The sequence below is a fragment of the Meleagris gallopavo genome, chromosome 3 (genome assembly GCF_905368555.1).
Source record: "Meleagris gallopavo chromosome 3, MGAL_WU_HG_1.1, whole genome shotgun sequence".
NCBI classification, from domain to species: Eukaryota; Metazoa; Chordata; class Aves; order Galliformes; family Phasianidae; genus Meleagris; species Meleagris gallopavo.
Genome location: NC_139406.1, coordinates 90,320,124 through 90,335,923, shown reverse-complemented (window position 1 = coordinate 90,335,923; position 15,800 = coordinate 90,320,124). Strand labels below are relative to the sequence as shown.

At 39.1% G+C, this 15,800-nt stretch overlaps 1 protein-coding gene across 10 annotated transcripts in view; it reads left to right on the top strand.

Annotated features, from left to right (window-relative positions):
- PTK2 (protein tyrosine kinase 2) overlaps positions 1–15,800 on the top strand; it is a 195,521-nt gene that overhangs the window by 94,700 nt on the left and 85,021 nt on the right. For all 10 annotated transcript variants that reach the window (XM_085221741.1, XM_085221740.1, XM_085221742.1 and 7 more), the window contains one exon: positions 3,311–3,398. In XM_085221741.1, the coding sequence (XP_085077867.1) occupies positions 3,311–3,398 (88 nt within the window). The remainder of the gene's footprint in view (positions 1–3,310; positions 3,399–15,800) is intronic.

Below are 15,800 nucleotides of genomic sequence, written 5' to 3'. Positions count from 1 at the left end.
TTATTTCAAATTCTTTTTCTCTGGCAAGCAGTTCAGTTGCAGGAGCACACACAGCTTGAGCTTTGCCAAACTACCAGTGGATAAACCCAATTATGTGGCAAAAGACAAACAGGAAATCATTGCTTACTGGACGTCTTTTCCGACCTACATGTTTACTTTATATATAATGTTAACCTTTTTTTTTGCTTTAAAAAAAAAAAAAAAAGACAATTTTGCACAGGATGGGAACAGTTGGGTCCTGAAAGTAAGTGGAAGTAAGGTAGGAATCCTGAGTAATGCTGTCTTATCTCTAAGAGATGTTCAAGGTTTAGCACTACAACAGTATTGCATAATTTGAGCATAATTTCATATATATGTTTTAGAATAACTGTGGTCATCCAAATACAATTTGAGAGTTTGCTGAATTCCAGTAACACTGCTACTGTCAGGTTTATCTTAGTGCAGCATAAATTGTTATTTCTTTGTTAAGCATTACGTTTTATGAAATCCTATGGACCTGTGTGTGCAAGATGTTCCCAGATGACAATTGAAATACGAATGAAACCCCAGTGGTGTTTTATGTAAAGATAATAAAGACTGGAGTGCCTTTGATTTATTTGCTTCAGGTTTCCTCTTAATGTTTATGTCAGCAAGGCAGACCTGAGCATGCATTAGACTCATCTTTTAATGAAGGAATTCCTCTTCACTTGTAGTATTATATTAATGATTGGATGTTTTGAAGGGCATGAGAGTGAAACAGGAATGAATCTTCCTTTCTGATGTGTATTCTTTATTCCTATATGGCAGGTTGAACTAGGAATGTCACAATCTTGGAGTCTTAAATCATTACGTCGGCCCTGATTGTTTTTGATAAGACTATGCCTTTACCAGCAATCACAGCAGCTATCCTGTCTGTCCTTTAAAAATGGTATATGCCAAAGCACCATTCCATTTACTGCCCTTTTTTGGCCCCATAGAGGGAAAATTGAGAGATTCATGTAACAAATTTTATTGCTTGGAACAACTGTGTTCCGTATAGGGTAGAGATCTTCCTGTTCTGTGGTTAAGGTGCATAGGTAGAGCTGGTCCTTGTAACTGCATGTCATTCATACTTTGGCTATAACAGGTAAAAGACACTCTTAAGGAAGCCCAATTGCTTAGCTGTAGTGTGTTACAAATTCTTGTATCAGCACAAGTGCCTCTGCACTGGCACAAAGACCAGAAGATTCGTGGTGTGATTTAATGAAGCAACAAATAACCTCACAGCTCTCTTCTCCCCAGTCTTTCTTCTCCCCTTTCGTGCTTCCAGTTATCCAACCCTCTGCCTTTTCTTCTATGAGCCCTAATGCTTGTCTAATCCTTCAGCAGCCTGATGCAGTTCATTAATCTCACACAAGGCTATTTTCTCCCATCTGTGTCCGCCCTATTTGTTCCCATCTTCTCTTTTCTGGTTACTTTTCTGCTGATGCGAACTGAATCAGATCCTGCTGGAACTAAATTACGTGGTTGGGATAGGTCTAATCATTTCTTCTGCTGTCTATGAGGTATGAAGACTTGGATCATCCTTTCTTCTTCAGTTTCTGCCCAGGTAGTGCTTGTTTTTCCAAGAAAAGCTCCTGGAACTACTCAGCAGTGTATGCTGTGCTTACTTAAACCGTTCAGCTTTTTCACTCTGATGCCCATTTGTTCTGAAGGTTGGAGTGGAAGACAGTGAGTGCATGGAAACTCCTGTACCCCAACACAGATACAGAGCAACAACTAGAATTGTAGTCTTCTGAATAGTGTTCTTATCGGACTTAAGGGAGGTAGATATCAGTGACTTGCTCAGCAAGCAGATCCGTTTTGTGGGAAGGGACTTCTCTCTTGAGTTGGCCACGTTTCAGAAAGTATGTTTAGAGGATATAGAAAATCAAGCCCATCCTTGAATTGTCCTGTGGAAATTGTCTTCTTCATTCCCATAAGTGTAATCAGAGATTACTTTATAAATAGGTAATGAAGGTCACTGTAGCTGTCCCAGCCAAGCTTTTTACCTTGCCTTATTTTTCTCATGAGATCCTGTTGCAAAAAGCAGTGCTTCTCATGTCTCCATAGTGAAGCAGACCAAGTTCTGTACAGGAAATACTACTTTTCCCGTATTTTCTCATCTCTTTATCAAGATGACAGAGTCAGCATGTGTTTCTTTGAAGATCTGAGATAAGTTCTGTATGCATCTCATGGGGCCTGAACAATCTCTGGTTTTTGCTTGCAAGACAACAGAAAGATAGAAGAGATGATACAGAGTAACTTAACAGTGTTGACTCAGTTTGTTCTTTATACTTTGGATGACCAAATAAAGAGTTCTTATTCATTTGTGATAATTCAACCCTATCTGCAAACTTCATCATTAAATAAGTTGTCCAAAACATGTGTTCTATCATAATGTTCCCCTTCCAGGCAGTTGGAGGTTCCCTTGATCAAGCACTTGCGGTAGGTGATACTGGCTCCTGCCAGACACCCAACCAGTCACTCTCTAAACAGGATGGGAAGAAAAGTACCTCTGCCCACGAGCTTCATTATCTTAAAGACGGTGCCACTGAATGGGTACAGTTTGGATTAAAGTTAAAAGTTGAGGTGAATAAAGAAAATACCCCCTATCGATCGTTGTAAAAGGACCAAGGTGACAGTCATGAAATGGAAACACAGACCAGCAATAAAGGGTGATCCTGTGCGCCTTCTCAAGACAGCTCTCAAAAAATGACTCTCATTAAATGTGACTTTGAGTTGTTTTTTCATTTATGCCTGGCTTCATCCTCCATCTCTTTTATAGCAGACAGCCTGAAGATTGTTTTACAAATGTTGTTTTCTGTGCCCCTGTTTTGTAGGATGTGTAGGATGTGGCTCCCTGCTGCCACTTGCCCTTGGGGCACTGAGATCTGTACAGGGATATCATGTAAAGGAAAAGGCCAGGGGGTCACACCTATGGCTATGGCAGGTCACCTGCTGTCATCACGTCGCAGAGGGCACCCTTCCCATCGGTCTGCACCTAATCTCTTATCTGCTTTGGGTCCTGACGCTTCGGTCCTCAGTGAAGCTTTGGGAAGCATGAGAGTTTTATGTTTGTTTTTATGTATAGGTCACTTGAAAACGTGTTTATGAAATGTTAGGCACTCTCTGGTATAGTGCTCTCTGATTTAGTGTTCTGAGTGGTCAAAAGATAGAATTTTTACTTAGTTTTCAGTGTTTGTATTGATTTTATCTGTATTTTGGACAACATTTGAAGACTATCTGTAGTTGTGATGAAGTCTTCGATATTATTTGTCTTACCAGTTTAATTCTCTTTCTTGTTTTTCAGATATGAACTGAGAATTCGATACCTGCCCAAAGGATTTCTAAACCAGTTCACTGAGGACAAACCAACTTTAAATTTTTTCTATCAGCAGGTACATTCAGTTATCAATTACTTTCTGTTTTGCTGCCGTCTGTTTGGAAGATTCTTGCTATGTTTATGTGCATGATGTAGTGTTGCAGAAATAAAAAATTTAAGGTTCATAGGTAAAGTAAAAAAGGGAACCCACAGTAGTGCCTTTCTCCCTGAGCAGCGATGGGGAATCTTTTCTGGTAACTCTGCAGGTGTTGTCTCATTTCAGATGAAATTTACTGCTGTCTATCTGACTTTCTGTGTTTACTGCTTTATTAAATCATTCAGTTTATTTCTTTTGCAAGTGTAAATAAGCAGGTGATTTTACTACAACCATGGAATGTTTTTACCAGACATATTATTTAGATTATGTTGTTGATTTAAGTATCTTCTTAAGGTTTGTCTTCTTGATGAGTAAAACTTGATTGGTAAAACTTTTATAAATTAAGCACCTAAACATCCATTTTTATACTCTTGAGATATTGAATTGGCTTTAGATGGAAAGCTCAGAGTAAAACTAGGGGGTTACCTTTTAGAGCAGTTTGGACTCAAATTCTCTGCAGCTCTGAGTATTCAAAATATTTACTTATTTGCTACATTAGGTGGTTTTTTTTCAGTTTGTGTGTGGTGTGATGTGGTTTCTCATACACTGAAATGTCAGTGCTTCACAGCTTTCTGAGTAAATTTTCTCTTTGAAGTTTACTGGAAGGAGGAAAACATGATCATCCCAGAGAGATCTGGGGCTCTTCAGCCTGGAGAAGAGAAGGCTCATGGGGAACCTTATAGCCTTCCAGTACCTAAAGGGGGCCTAAAGGAAAGCTGGGGAAGGACTTTTTATAAGGTCTGGTTGTGACAGGACAAGGAGAAATGGTTTTAAACCATAAGAGGGTGGATTTAGACTGGATATTAGGAAGAAATTATTTACTGTGAGTGTGGTGAGAAGCTGGAACAGGTTGCCCAGTGAGGTTGTGGATGCCCCCTCCCTGGAAACGTGGAAGGTCAGGCTAGATGGGGCTGTGAGCAACCTGGTTTAGTGGGAGGTGTCCCTGCCTATAGCAGGAGGAGGAGTTCAGGAGAGCTTCTTGGGTTGCTCCCCTTCTATATCAAGAAGCTGTCACTGTAGTTTGACAAAGCTCACCCAGCAGTCACAGCTGAAAGCTGGGTGAGAACACATGGTTACATTCTTTTTTTTTTTTTTTTTTTTTTTTTCTGATTTGTATGGTATTCAAGATTCTAGGAGGGAAGCAGATAGGTCTTTTCAGTCCCTTGAGGTATACATTTTTTTTTCCTTATTTCCTTGTATTTTCCTTTTTTTCATATATATAAAGATTTGTTTTATTTGCAAATAGTGGCACTACAATCCTAAAGCTTCTTCTCTTGTGTGCCTCGCTGTTTCTTTTAGCGAGGAATTGAAAATGCCAGAGCAGTACTTACAGCACTTCTTGACAAAGATGCTCTTATTAAACTTGGAGGAATCAGGTACAAATCTCTGAAGGTAGCAAGAAGCCTTACAAAGATATATAGGAACTGATATGCAAAGAAGACAGCTGATTGTTTCTGATGATGCCCCAAATCCCAGTTTTATTGTGAAACAAATATCAGAGGTTCTCATCTCCTTTCTCTGCATACCTTACAAGTACTTTCTCTTCCCCTCTCTTCTTCATGTTATCATGAAGCATTTCTAAATGCAGTTCTTAAAAAGTCACTGCTCTTCTTTATGGGGTCCTGCGAGGTATTTTGGTCTCTGTTGTCATGGAAATCACATGCATAAGTTTCAGAGCTGATACTGTCCCTGGCTCTGTTTTGCTCTGTAATTCTCACTTGGCTTCTTGAGTAAATTAGGACAGTTACATCTATCTGGTAATATAACCTTGCTGGCTTATAAAAAGAAAGCAGGTAAAGATAATTATTTTGAGAAATAATGCTGCAGTGTAAAACAAACCTAAAACAGGGAGGGATATGGAAATAATCTTCCACTTTCTCAGTCTCATTGTCATTGTGCATTTTAGCCTTTTTTGCTAACCACAGCTCATCCTTTGCAGTCAGTGTGCAGTCAGGCACAGCATGTTGTGTATAGGCAAGAACAATGAAATGCATGTAAAATCATTGTTTTATTTTTGTAACTCATATGTGTGTACACAGATACCATGAGGTTTCTGCACAGAAATAACTATGTTAGAGATGATGAAGATAGGACTCAGTTACAGAATTTACAACAAGCAAACAAAAGCATTAACAACTATAGATTCAAATTGGCTTTTTTTGGATGTCAAAGTTAACTACGTTCTTGTGTTTTGTTGTACATGAGAAAAAAGGATTTTGAGGGCCAGATGACTAAATCTTTGTTTTCGAGATGTGTCTGAGGACCCGTTACTGTCCTAATGACATCTAAACACATGTTGTCTGGCTGATTAAAAATGTACATTGTCAAATTAAGGAGGTCTTGGGGAAGGACAAGGGGTGTGGTGATTTGGTCACCTGTGAAATGTCTGTGAATTTTGGAGATGGTGAAATGATTTTCCTGAGTTTTAATTGCAGAGTAGCAGTGTAGTTGATGAGCTGAAAGTTTGGGTAAGATTGAATCCCCAAGTGACCTGTCATCTTTCACAGAAGCACGGAACATCAGTAAAAATACTGAAATATTACCTTAGTCACTGTCAGCAGGGATGTTTTATTCATGCAGTTAAACCCAGCCATAGTTATCAGGCTGTTGAACTGAAAATTGGGAAAAACTGGCACGCATTTATAACTCCACATGCATGACTACTCCCGTTTACTTCAATATGTGCATTGCCCTGTATGAATCTATGCAAACATGTAAATCTTCACTTGTTTATTAATACTATTGTCATATTTGTACTTAATATGTGCTTTTTTTTTCTTGGTTTTGACTATATGAAGGATGCTGTGACCTTTCTTTGTCTTACATATTCTTTGTTGGACCAGTCAGGAACCTGAGACCAGAGCAGTCTGCAGTTTGCAATCAGTGGCAGTCATTCAGCCAGCTGCAGTGGGCGTAATCACTTCTAATTGGGAGTATAAAAGCAGGGCACTTAATGAGACCTTTAGCAGGAGTGCCTCTGGTCTGCAAGCTGTACAGCAAATGGTTCAAATCAATATGTGAGGGGGAAACCTTGTGACTTGTTTGTAACATCTGAATTACAAAACGTGTTAATCCCACGCAGTCGTACTAACAGTGACAGCACAAAGTTTATCAATGCATCTGTTTTTCAGGCAGTTCAGCTTTGAGACTGGAAATAGGGAAGAGCGATGCTGTGGTCACCGTCTTATTTCCTACTTGAGAGTCCTGTTCAAAAGAGTCATGCTAGAATTTAACCTTTTTTTGCTGGTCTGTTCAGAAGGTGGCAAAGGTAGTGGATGTCTGTGGTGGTCTCTTATCTCTTTTTCATTAAGTAGAAGAATGTTTAGTTGGTGATACTGCATTGACTGTATTGTTCTTTTGGGTACTGCTTGCAGTTTCACCTGAATTAGGCAAATGGAGTTGTACCTAGTGGTGGTCTCACAGCCTGCATACAGTTACTGTATTGCCTTCATATGCAGGTCTTCACTGCAACTTGTCTCCTGTTGTATTAGATACTCCAGTGTGAAACAACTGGAACCTCAGCTGACAGCCTTTAAACAGAGTGTGCATGAGATGATGAGGAAAACTATTGTAAATGAATTTTCATCAGTACATAATTTACTTATTTCATAGAATCACAGAATGGCCTGGGTTGAAAAGGACCACAATGATCATCGAGTTTCAACCCCCCCGCTATGTGCAGGGTCACCAACCACCAGACCAGGCTGCCCAGAGCCACATCCAGCCTGGCCTTGAATGCCTCCAGGGATGGGGCATCTACAGCCTCCTTGAGCAACCTGTTCCAGTGTGTCACCAGCCTCTGTGTGAAAAACTTCCTCCTAATATCTAACCTAAACCTCCCCTGTCTCAGTTTAAAACCATTCCCCCTTGTCCTACCACTGTCCACTCTCATAAACAGCCGTTCCCCCTCCTGTTTATATGCTCCCTTCAAGTACTGGAAGTCCACAATGAGATGTACCCAGAGCCTTCTCTTCTGCAGGCTGAACAAGCCCAGTTCCCTCAACCTTTCTTCATAGGAGAGGTGCTCCAGCCTTCTTCCCAAAAGCATAAAGATAGCTACATGATTTTTAAAAAACTGATATTCGAGAAGGCTTCAGAATAAGCAAAGTGTAAAAGGAGAATTAAAAATTGGAATTTTTGTCAAGTAAGGAAAACTGTCACGTTTTTCTTATACTTCTTGGAGCATTTTGGTTTGCTTTAAAAAAAGAAGTGTTGGTGGAATTCATTGCAGGTGTCTTCCTCTCTCTCTGTCCCAGTGTGAATGCTGTTGGGAGGTGGAAGTGAAGGGTACAGGCAGAATAGCAGAGTGAGGAATGAAGGCTGGATCTCACATCAAGACAGAGTACAGATTTTTTAAAACATTCATGTAATTAGAATCAGATGTAAGCCACTTGAATTGCCTGCATTTTAGTGTGGGACAAGAGCCTGCACACATTTATCCTTGAATAACACGTTAGCTTATAGTAATTGGAGATGGTTTATTCCTTGATGAAAAGGCAAAATAAGCATCTGCATGTGAGGTGGGGGGTAGGCAACTCTTGGGCCTCAGCTGTTCCATTGTTGCTACCCTGTGCCTTGAACAGGAGATTTCAGAAGTAACTTTTGGGGTTTTTAGGTCACAAAGAAGGAGGAAAGGTCATTTTTATCAATGTAGAATTTTTCTTTATGCTGCCTCTTTTAGCTTTTATACTTCCAGCTCCAGTCCGCTTATCTATTAAAGGAGACTTTTGGCTGTGTTTTGGTTTTGCCATTTAAATGAGGCAAGGTTTATGTAACACAGGAAGAGGAATTGCAAGCAGAGAGAGAATGAGCTTGAAGTTGGGGCAAGTAAATGATGTTTTGGAAAAATTGAGCTGAATTCTGTCTGTAGAAATCTCGTATTTCCCCAGGCCAGTTCAGTGCAGGTGTATTTTCATTACAAATAGTCTCCCTTTTTTTTTTTAAAAAAAAAAAAAAAAAAAAAAAAAAAAAGTGTTGTGTGCTACACTAAAATGAGACAAAGTTTCTGGTAGGCAGTGGGACTTTTGTTCTGTTTCTGTAAAGATAACAACAGGTAAAATGCATTTCCATAAATAAAAATTCATTCCTGTTTTGTGCTAGAGAAATACATCATGCAAATGGAATACCTTTTTTATAATACTGTCCCTGAACACGTAGAAAGTTATAAGTCAAGGCAAGTACTATAATAATGATTTAAGTTTTATAAGGCTTCGGTGCTTGAGATATAATTTGAAGTACAGGCTGGGAATTAGACTCTTTAACCTAATTAAATAACAGCGTCTCTTAATGCTGTAATAAAAATAGGAGACCTAAAGCAAATGACTTTGGTAGTTAAAGCTTTGAAGAAAATCGAGGACATAGGAGGAAAAGCATGCGTTCTTCCTGATATTTGCAGCCTGTGAGAAGTAAAATAAAATCCTTCAGGAGGAGTTAATGGTTGACACAGAACCCCTAAGCGAAATAGTGCCCTAAAGCGAAATGGTAATAAACGTAAGAATTGCAACTGCTTAACAAGTGGAAAAAATACATCAAACTGAGCATCACCTGTCTGCTTTTTACAGCTTCTGAAAGTAATTAAAAGTGAGGTACCCTTTGTAGGGGTCATTTCTTGAAAGGGCTGAAATTTACAATTCCTTGCAAAGTACTGTTTTTAACTATAAGTGTTGATTTACAGCCTCAGAACTGTGCTGATATTCTTGGAGATCTTGCAGCTTGTACAGTTGTGTCACTGCTTCTGCATCTTCCAAACATTCTGTGTCACACAGTGCTTTCTGTGAGCAGTGCTCTTTGCCAGGAATGTAAAGCATACTGGTGTTCCCAAATACTTCTTCCACAGTCAAACCTGGTCCAAAGGAGAGCAGCTGCTTTGATTTTTAAATTCCCACCTGTCAGCAGAAGTGGTGAAAATAGTGCTTGTGGCTTTCTTTCAGTCATGTGTGAGTGACTGTTAGCTCAAGACCACAAGTGTGAAATACTCAGCACAGGTTTTCAGGTATTGATGCCTGCGTTGTTCTGATGCATGTGTAACACACGTCAGAGAAGCAAAATGCAAATCACATTGATCTTTGGACTCATTTGATCTGGAAAAGCAAAACCCTGTGTCAGAAGGAGGGGTATAAAATTAGCTGCTAGCAAGGCACGCTTAGTAGGTTGAGCTCTATATGGTTCCCAAGTGTATAGTCCTACTTTGTGGAGGATGTAAGAAGCAGCAGTGTATATTGCAGTGACATCTGGAGATCAGCCCACACTGACAGAAGGGATCATTTTTAGCCATTCTGTCCCAAACAATGCCTTGCCAGAAGTTGATTTTTTTTCTCCCTATCTCTAATGCCCTTATTATTAACATACGAGCTTCCAAAATTAGAGATGTCAAAGATCATCTCCAGATAATGTAGGGAATGTGACCTTGGAAGTTAGAGAGGAGGAGCAACTGAGGGCAGATGGCAAATTAATGTTATCTCAATACTGAATCTGTGCTTTTAACTCCACAAGAAAAAGCTGAAGCCTTAATTTTCTCTTATGTAGATTTAGTTCCTATAATGTGTCTAACATTATCAGATGGGTAAATAGGGGCAGAGAGCTAGAGCTACCACATGTGTTTTCCTCCTGTGCATGTTTTAAATACTACCATTTTGATCATTAAGGTGGCTCCTAAAAATGCATTAGAAGCATACTTTGAGCTTTTGTGCATATGGTACTTCATTCAAAGCAGGAGAGTAATGGATCTTGTAGGATAAATTTTGCATAAGATTTCTGAAGCTATAGTGTTGTGAGTTGGGACCTTAATGTTGGAAGGCTACAGCTTTTTGGCAGTCTGTTCAACTCTGCAAAATAGGTTACAGCATAAAACACAGAATATTTGAGAGGATTATGTCTGGTAGGAAGAGCTGTAGCGTGGATCATGGTGGATTTGCATACAGTACCTGCAGTAAGTGGAAAGCAAAATGCAATCTGAACATGTGCACAGAGTAATTTTAAATATGAGGTTTCAGAGAAAAACAAATGTGCTTAGATCATTGTCTTGGTCACTTAACTACTTGCTTTTCAGAGTGATGCATTGGGAGACCTTGGAATTTCTTTAGGGTTGTGGTAGTGGTGGTGACAGTGTGGTGTGACACACTGGAACAGGTTGCCCAAGGAGGTTGTGGATGCCCCATCCCTGGAGGCATTCACAGCCAGGCTGGATGTGGCTCTGGGCAGCCTGGTCTGGTGGTTGGTGACCCTACACATAGCAGGGGGGTTGAAACTCGATGATCATTGTGGTCCTTTTCAACCCAGGCCATTCTATGATTCCATGACCTGGACATGAACACCTTCAGATACGAGAAACGTGTCAGGTGCCAGAACACACCTGAGCTGTTAAATAGGAGAACAAATGAGTATTGTAGACGAAGGAGGGGGAAGAGGAGAGTTGTATTTGTTAATATAAATGTGACAAACTAACCACAGACACAGCATTTTTGAATATAAAAGATAAAAAACACCATCTGAAAATCTGTGGATGTAGCAAGCTGCATAAGGAGAAAGTGCTGAAGTGTAAACCTTTGTCTTCCATGCCTTGTTGAGCTACTTGAGTGGCGATTCTTCTGCAGCTTAGTAAATGAGCTACAGAAGGCATTGTCATTTGCTTATCTAAATTGCTGTGTTGTGGCAGGGTTTCCTTTTGATTCTGTTTTTAACTCTTTGGAGAGTCCTTCACCACTGAAGTGCTGTTTAAATGCAGTTCCGAAGCAATTATCATATGGAAAAAAATAAAAATCAGACCTGTAAGTTGTGTAAGTAGGTCACAGATAGTGAAAGTAAAGCAAGAGAAATAGATTGCTTATTTTTAAACTGTCCTCCTGAAAAATTGGATATAATCCTGTGGGAAATTCCTTGGTAACATTAAATGAGATGGGAAAGCCAGCACAGGGGCTAATATTGGTATCAAGACACCATTTGATAGAATTTTTGCTAAAGAATTTCCACAGTGTTTATGTCTGAAAACAAAACTTAATAGAAAGTTTGGTAATTGTGTTTAATATATGCATTTTGGGGTATAAATTTAAACCAAAATATGTTTTTAAGGCAGAATAAGAAGGCTTTTTTAAATCCCTGAACTCATGAAAAGAATTTGGTACTCAGTTCAAAATTATTTTACTCTTCTTCTTAATAAAGAAATTTAAATCCCGCATTGTGTTTTTGTGAACTGCACTGGCAAGATGGCTCATCAGCCCAAGTGAGTGCTTTTCTGAAGTACTGCAGCTGCATTAAAAAAAAAACTTGTGTGCAGAAAAATGAAGCAGATGGCTTCTGAAAGTAGCAGCTGGTATACAAAATACGAAGCCCGTGATAGATTTCTTCTTAGATCATGTGTTCTAGCATAGGGCTATTCTCTGATTTCTTCATCTTCACAAACGTGGGCTTTCCCCTGTCTCCAGTTTTTATTTTAAATTGTACCAGCTGGAACCATTCATAGCTAGCCATTGATATAGCTGTCAGAGTGCTTGTTATTTTTTAGTGAATTTTGAGAAGTTACAAGTTAGGCAATCAGCAATTTGTCCTTTCAAGTAAAAGAAGAAATATTTTAAAAGTCTGACATCAGAAGGGAAACTGGTCCAGTGCAACTGGGCTTTTGTTTGCGTGCATGTCTTCCTTGTGGAAAAAAACTTATTAGTTCATGGTTCACCTCCTTTTCTTATGATTTAACAGTATCTCTGATCTTTTATTGTTTGAAAGATTTGAAACATTACAGATATTTTTGTTCTGGCCAAACAGTAATGAAAAACATGCGTTGGTGAGAATAAAAGTTAAATACTGGTCAAAAAAGGGTATTAATATGTCAATGTAATACATTGTGGCTTAGATTTTTTTTTTTAGACTTTGACATTCTTTCAACCCAAACCATTCTGTGATTCTTGTATCTAAACGTTAGTTTCCTTTCTAACCATGTATTTTCTGAACAAGCAGTGTGTGTTTTGTTCCACATGTTACCAATGTGTGTTTTGTTCCACATGTTATCAGGGCATATGAAAGACACTTTTCCTATCTCTGAAAAGTGCATTTCTGCTTGGCACTCATAGTTTTCATATACTGCATCCCTTAGTTGCAGTAGTCCGTATAAACAAGAGATTAATGGCAATGTGAAGCTTAGTCTGCACTTCAGTTCTTATTCATCAGATCAAGTGGGCGAATACAAGTACAGTTACTTCAGTACTTATATAGAATCATAGAATGGCTTGGGTTGGAAGGGACCTCAAGGATCATGAAGCTCCAATCTCCCTGCTGCATGCAAGACCATCAATCTCCACATTTAATACTAGACGAGGCTGCCATCCCCAGAGCCCCATCCAATCTGTTCTTGAACACCTCCAAGAATGGGGCATCCACAGCCTCTCTGGGCAGCCTGTTCCAGCACCTCACCACTCTCTCTGTAAAGAACTTCCCCCTGACATCCAAGGATCTTCCCTCTTTCACTTGAAAACCATTTCCCCTTGCCCTGCTATTATCAACCCTTTCAAAGAGTTGGCTCCCTGCCTGTTTATGGGCTTCCTTAATATGGTAGTACTCATAGGCTCCTTATTTATGTGGCAGGCTCCTTTTGTATGGTAGTACTCATCTGGAAGTGTGAGGTAGATTGATGCCAGAGCATCTTGTTTGAGGTAGGTCATGTAGTTACTATAACTCCAGATGGTGAGTGAAAAAAAAAAAAGCTGTGTTGCTTTTTCTTGTCTGGCCAGTTGGCTTTTTTTTTTGTTTGTTTGTTTTTAAATGGGTTTTTGAATGCTAGATTTGAGATACTTTTATATAAACTGATGTTACGTGACATTTTTCTGATTTAGCCTTTAGGAGATCTTGTTCTGAACACTGATCTGGGGTCATCCTCCTCTTCACATACTTTTGAGTCAGTAATAAACAACAAAAAACTTGTCAAGTTCTTCAGATGTGTTGACAGTTAAGGTTTTGTGTCTGCTTATTTATATATTCAGGATTTAGCTCTTCAGAATAAGCTCTTTTTTCTTTTAAACAGATGAAAAAATTTCTCAATTTCATTATCTGTATTAATAACAAGAATAATAAAAGTCATAATTGAGCAAACACAGAAGGAAAACCATTCAGTTGTCTTCTGACAGCACACTTAATTGCCATTGCATTATCTCTTACATCTCTTCCATTTAATATTTGCTCAGGCTTTTTCCTTGATGTTATGCAACTTGAGCTGAAACTTGCAAAATTCATATCTTGATATGACCTTGATTGGTTCATGCGTTGCTCTAACATAATAGGTAAAGGAAAGTAAGAGTTCTTATTGGTAATGTGGGAGCAGAAATTGAATCTGCTTTTTTTCTTAAACCCACTGAAATTTAGAGAAGAATGTGTGCAGGCAAGTGTTGGGGAAAAAAAGCAACATAAAATTAATTACATCCACTTATTACATTTTCTATTCATAATAGAACATCGTTCCATCTAATTAGATCACCAGATTACGACCACAGGCTTCCTGAAGCTTGTAATGTCTTTGTATACCTGCCAGAGTTGAAAAATAAAATGATCAGATGGATGTGCACTACTTTATGATAATGAAGTGCAGCAATTCATTTCTGTGAGGGGGTGTCACGACTGATTTTTTTCTTCCAAATTGTTGCAATCAGGAGGGCTTTTGAATTATTTTAGTCCAGTCATGGTGCCTGTAGTTGCAAATTTGAACTGGGAAAACGTGAGTGGAATTTTTTGAAAGCTTGTAAGCTAGAGGGCGAGGGGAAGGAAAACTTGAAATATTTGGTTGTTTATGGAATAGAAGTTTCTTGAGGCTAGCAGCATTTTCAAATTTGTTTGCATGATTCTGAGGATGTTCTTAAGCTCTTCAGTTTAACAAATGAATTATTTCAATACTGGGATCCACTAGGCAATGAACTGTGAAGATAAGTAAAAATTCAATCATGATATACCAGCAGCCTCAAATGAGTGTACTGTCTGCAAGGGGAAATTTTACATATCAGAACGGAGAAAATGCTTTGCTGCAGGCAGGTACTTCATGAATACCTCAAGGAAAGGGTAGATAACAGCACTGTGAAATTTTCTGGTGTTGCAGAATTATTAAAATGGTTCCAAAGTGGGTGTGTATTTTATTAAAAAAAAAAAAAAGTGAACTAATGAGTAGGTATTTGGTTTGGATTCGTGAAAAGTGGATTAGGTAAAAGGTTTCATGAGCAGGTATTTATAAGCTTCAGGGGAGTGATTTGGGCTATCCATAGAGATTAATGCCTAGACAGGGTAGGAGTAGAAAAATGAAAGCTTATATTGGAAGTACAATTCAGATGCATTAGAACTCTGTATGGACGATATAAAAAGTAATTTGGTTGTAGTTAATTTTAACTTCCTTTGTTTCTGGAGTGTAAGCATCCGTATAGGAACTGAATTCACTCAAAGTTCACTTTTTCAGTTTTTCTCTTGGTTTTCATATGTCCCTGTACAGACCTGCAAATAGAGAATAATCAGTCTGCTGTTTGCCACCTGAGTGGGTACTGCAAAGGTCCTTTGTAATGATACAGTAACACAGGAGCCTGAAAATCATATTCTTGATTTATCTGCCCTGAGCTCGAGTCTGTCAGTTTTAGTGCAGAGCAGAATTCATATCACTGCAGACGAAGCTCATATGTATTTTTTTGGTTTAAATTATTACATTCTGCCATTTACAAAGGCGTCTGGATGATCCTTCTGACTCGAGTAACAAAACCTTGGTAATTGAAGAGAAATACTATATCGTTGCAAACAGGTGCAATTGTGCAGTAGGATGATGAGTGAATGAACGTAAATAGATACTACTTAATGATATCCTAGAACATCCTGAATTGGAAGGGACCAACAGGGACCAACCAGTCCAGCTCCTGAACCTCACAGGAACAACACTGTTCCAACCATAAATCTGAGAGCACTGTCCAAACACTCCTTGAATTCAGCAGCTCAGGGCTTCCTACTGCCCTGTGCAGACTGTTCCATGCCCACACCCTCTGCTGCAGACCCTGTCCCTAACCCCCAGCTGCCCCTGCCCTGACACAGCTCCATGCCATTCCCTCTGGCCCTGTCACAAAGAGCAGAGCTCAGCACTGCCCTCCGCTCCCTCCAGACCCTCCACCATCTTCATAGCCCTCATGCTTTTAAATGAAACAGAATCAAAACATCATAACTTCCTGAAAGATGTATCTCTCTCTCCGAGCTTGCATTTTTTGTAATTGCAGGATACACAGAGTGTGTACTTAAATGGTAATTAAAACCAAAATCTCAAACAGGAATCAAATACATGAGAATGAGATTTTTTGTTAATTTTTTCTTGTGCTTTTT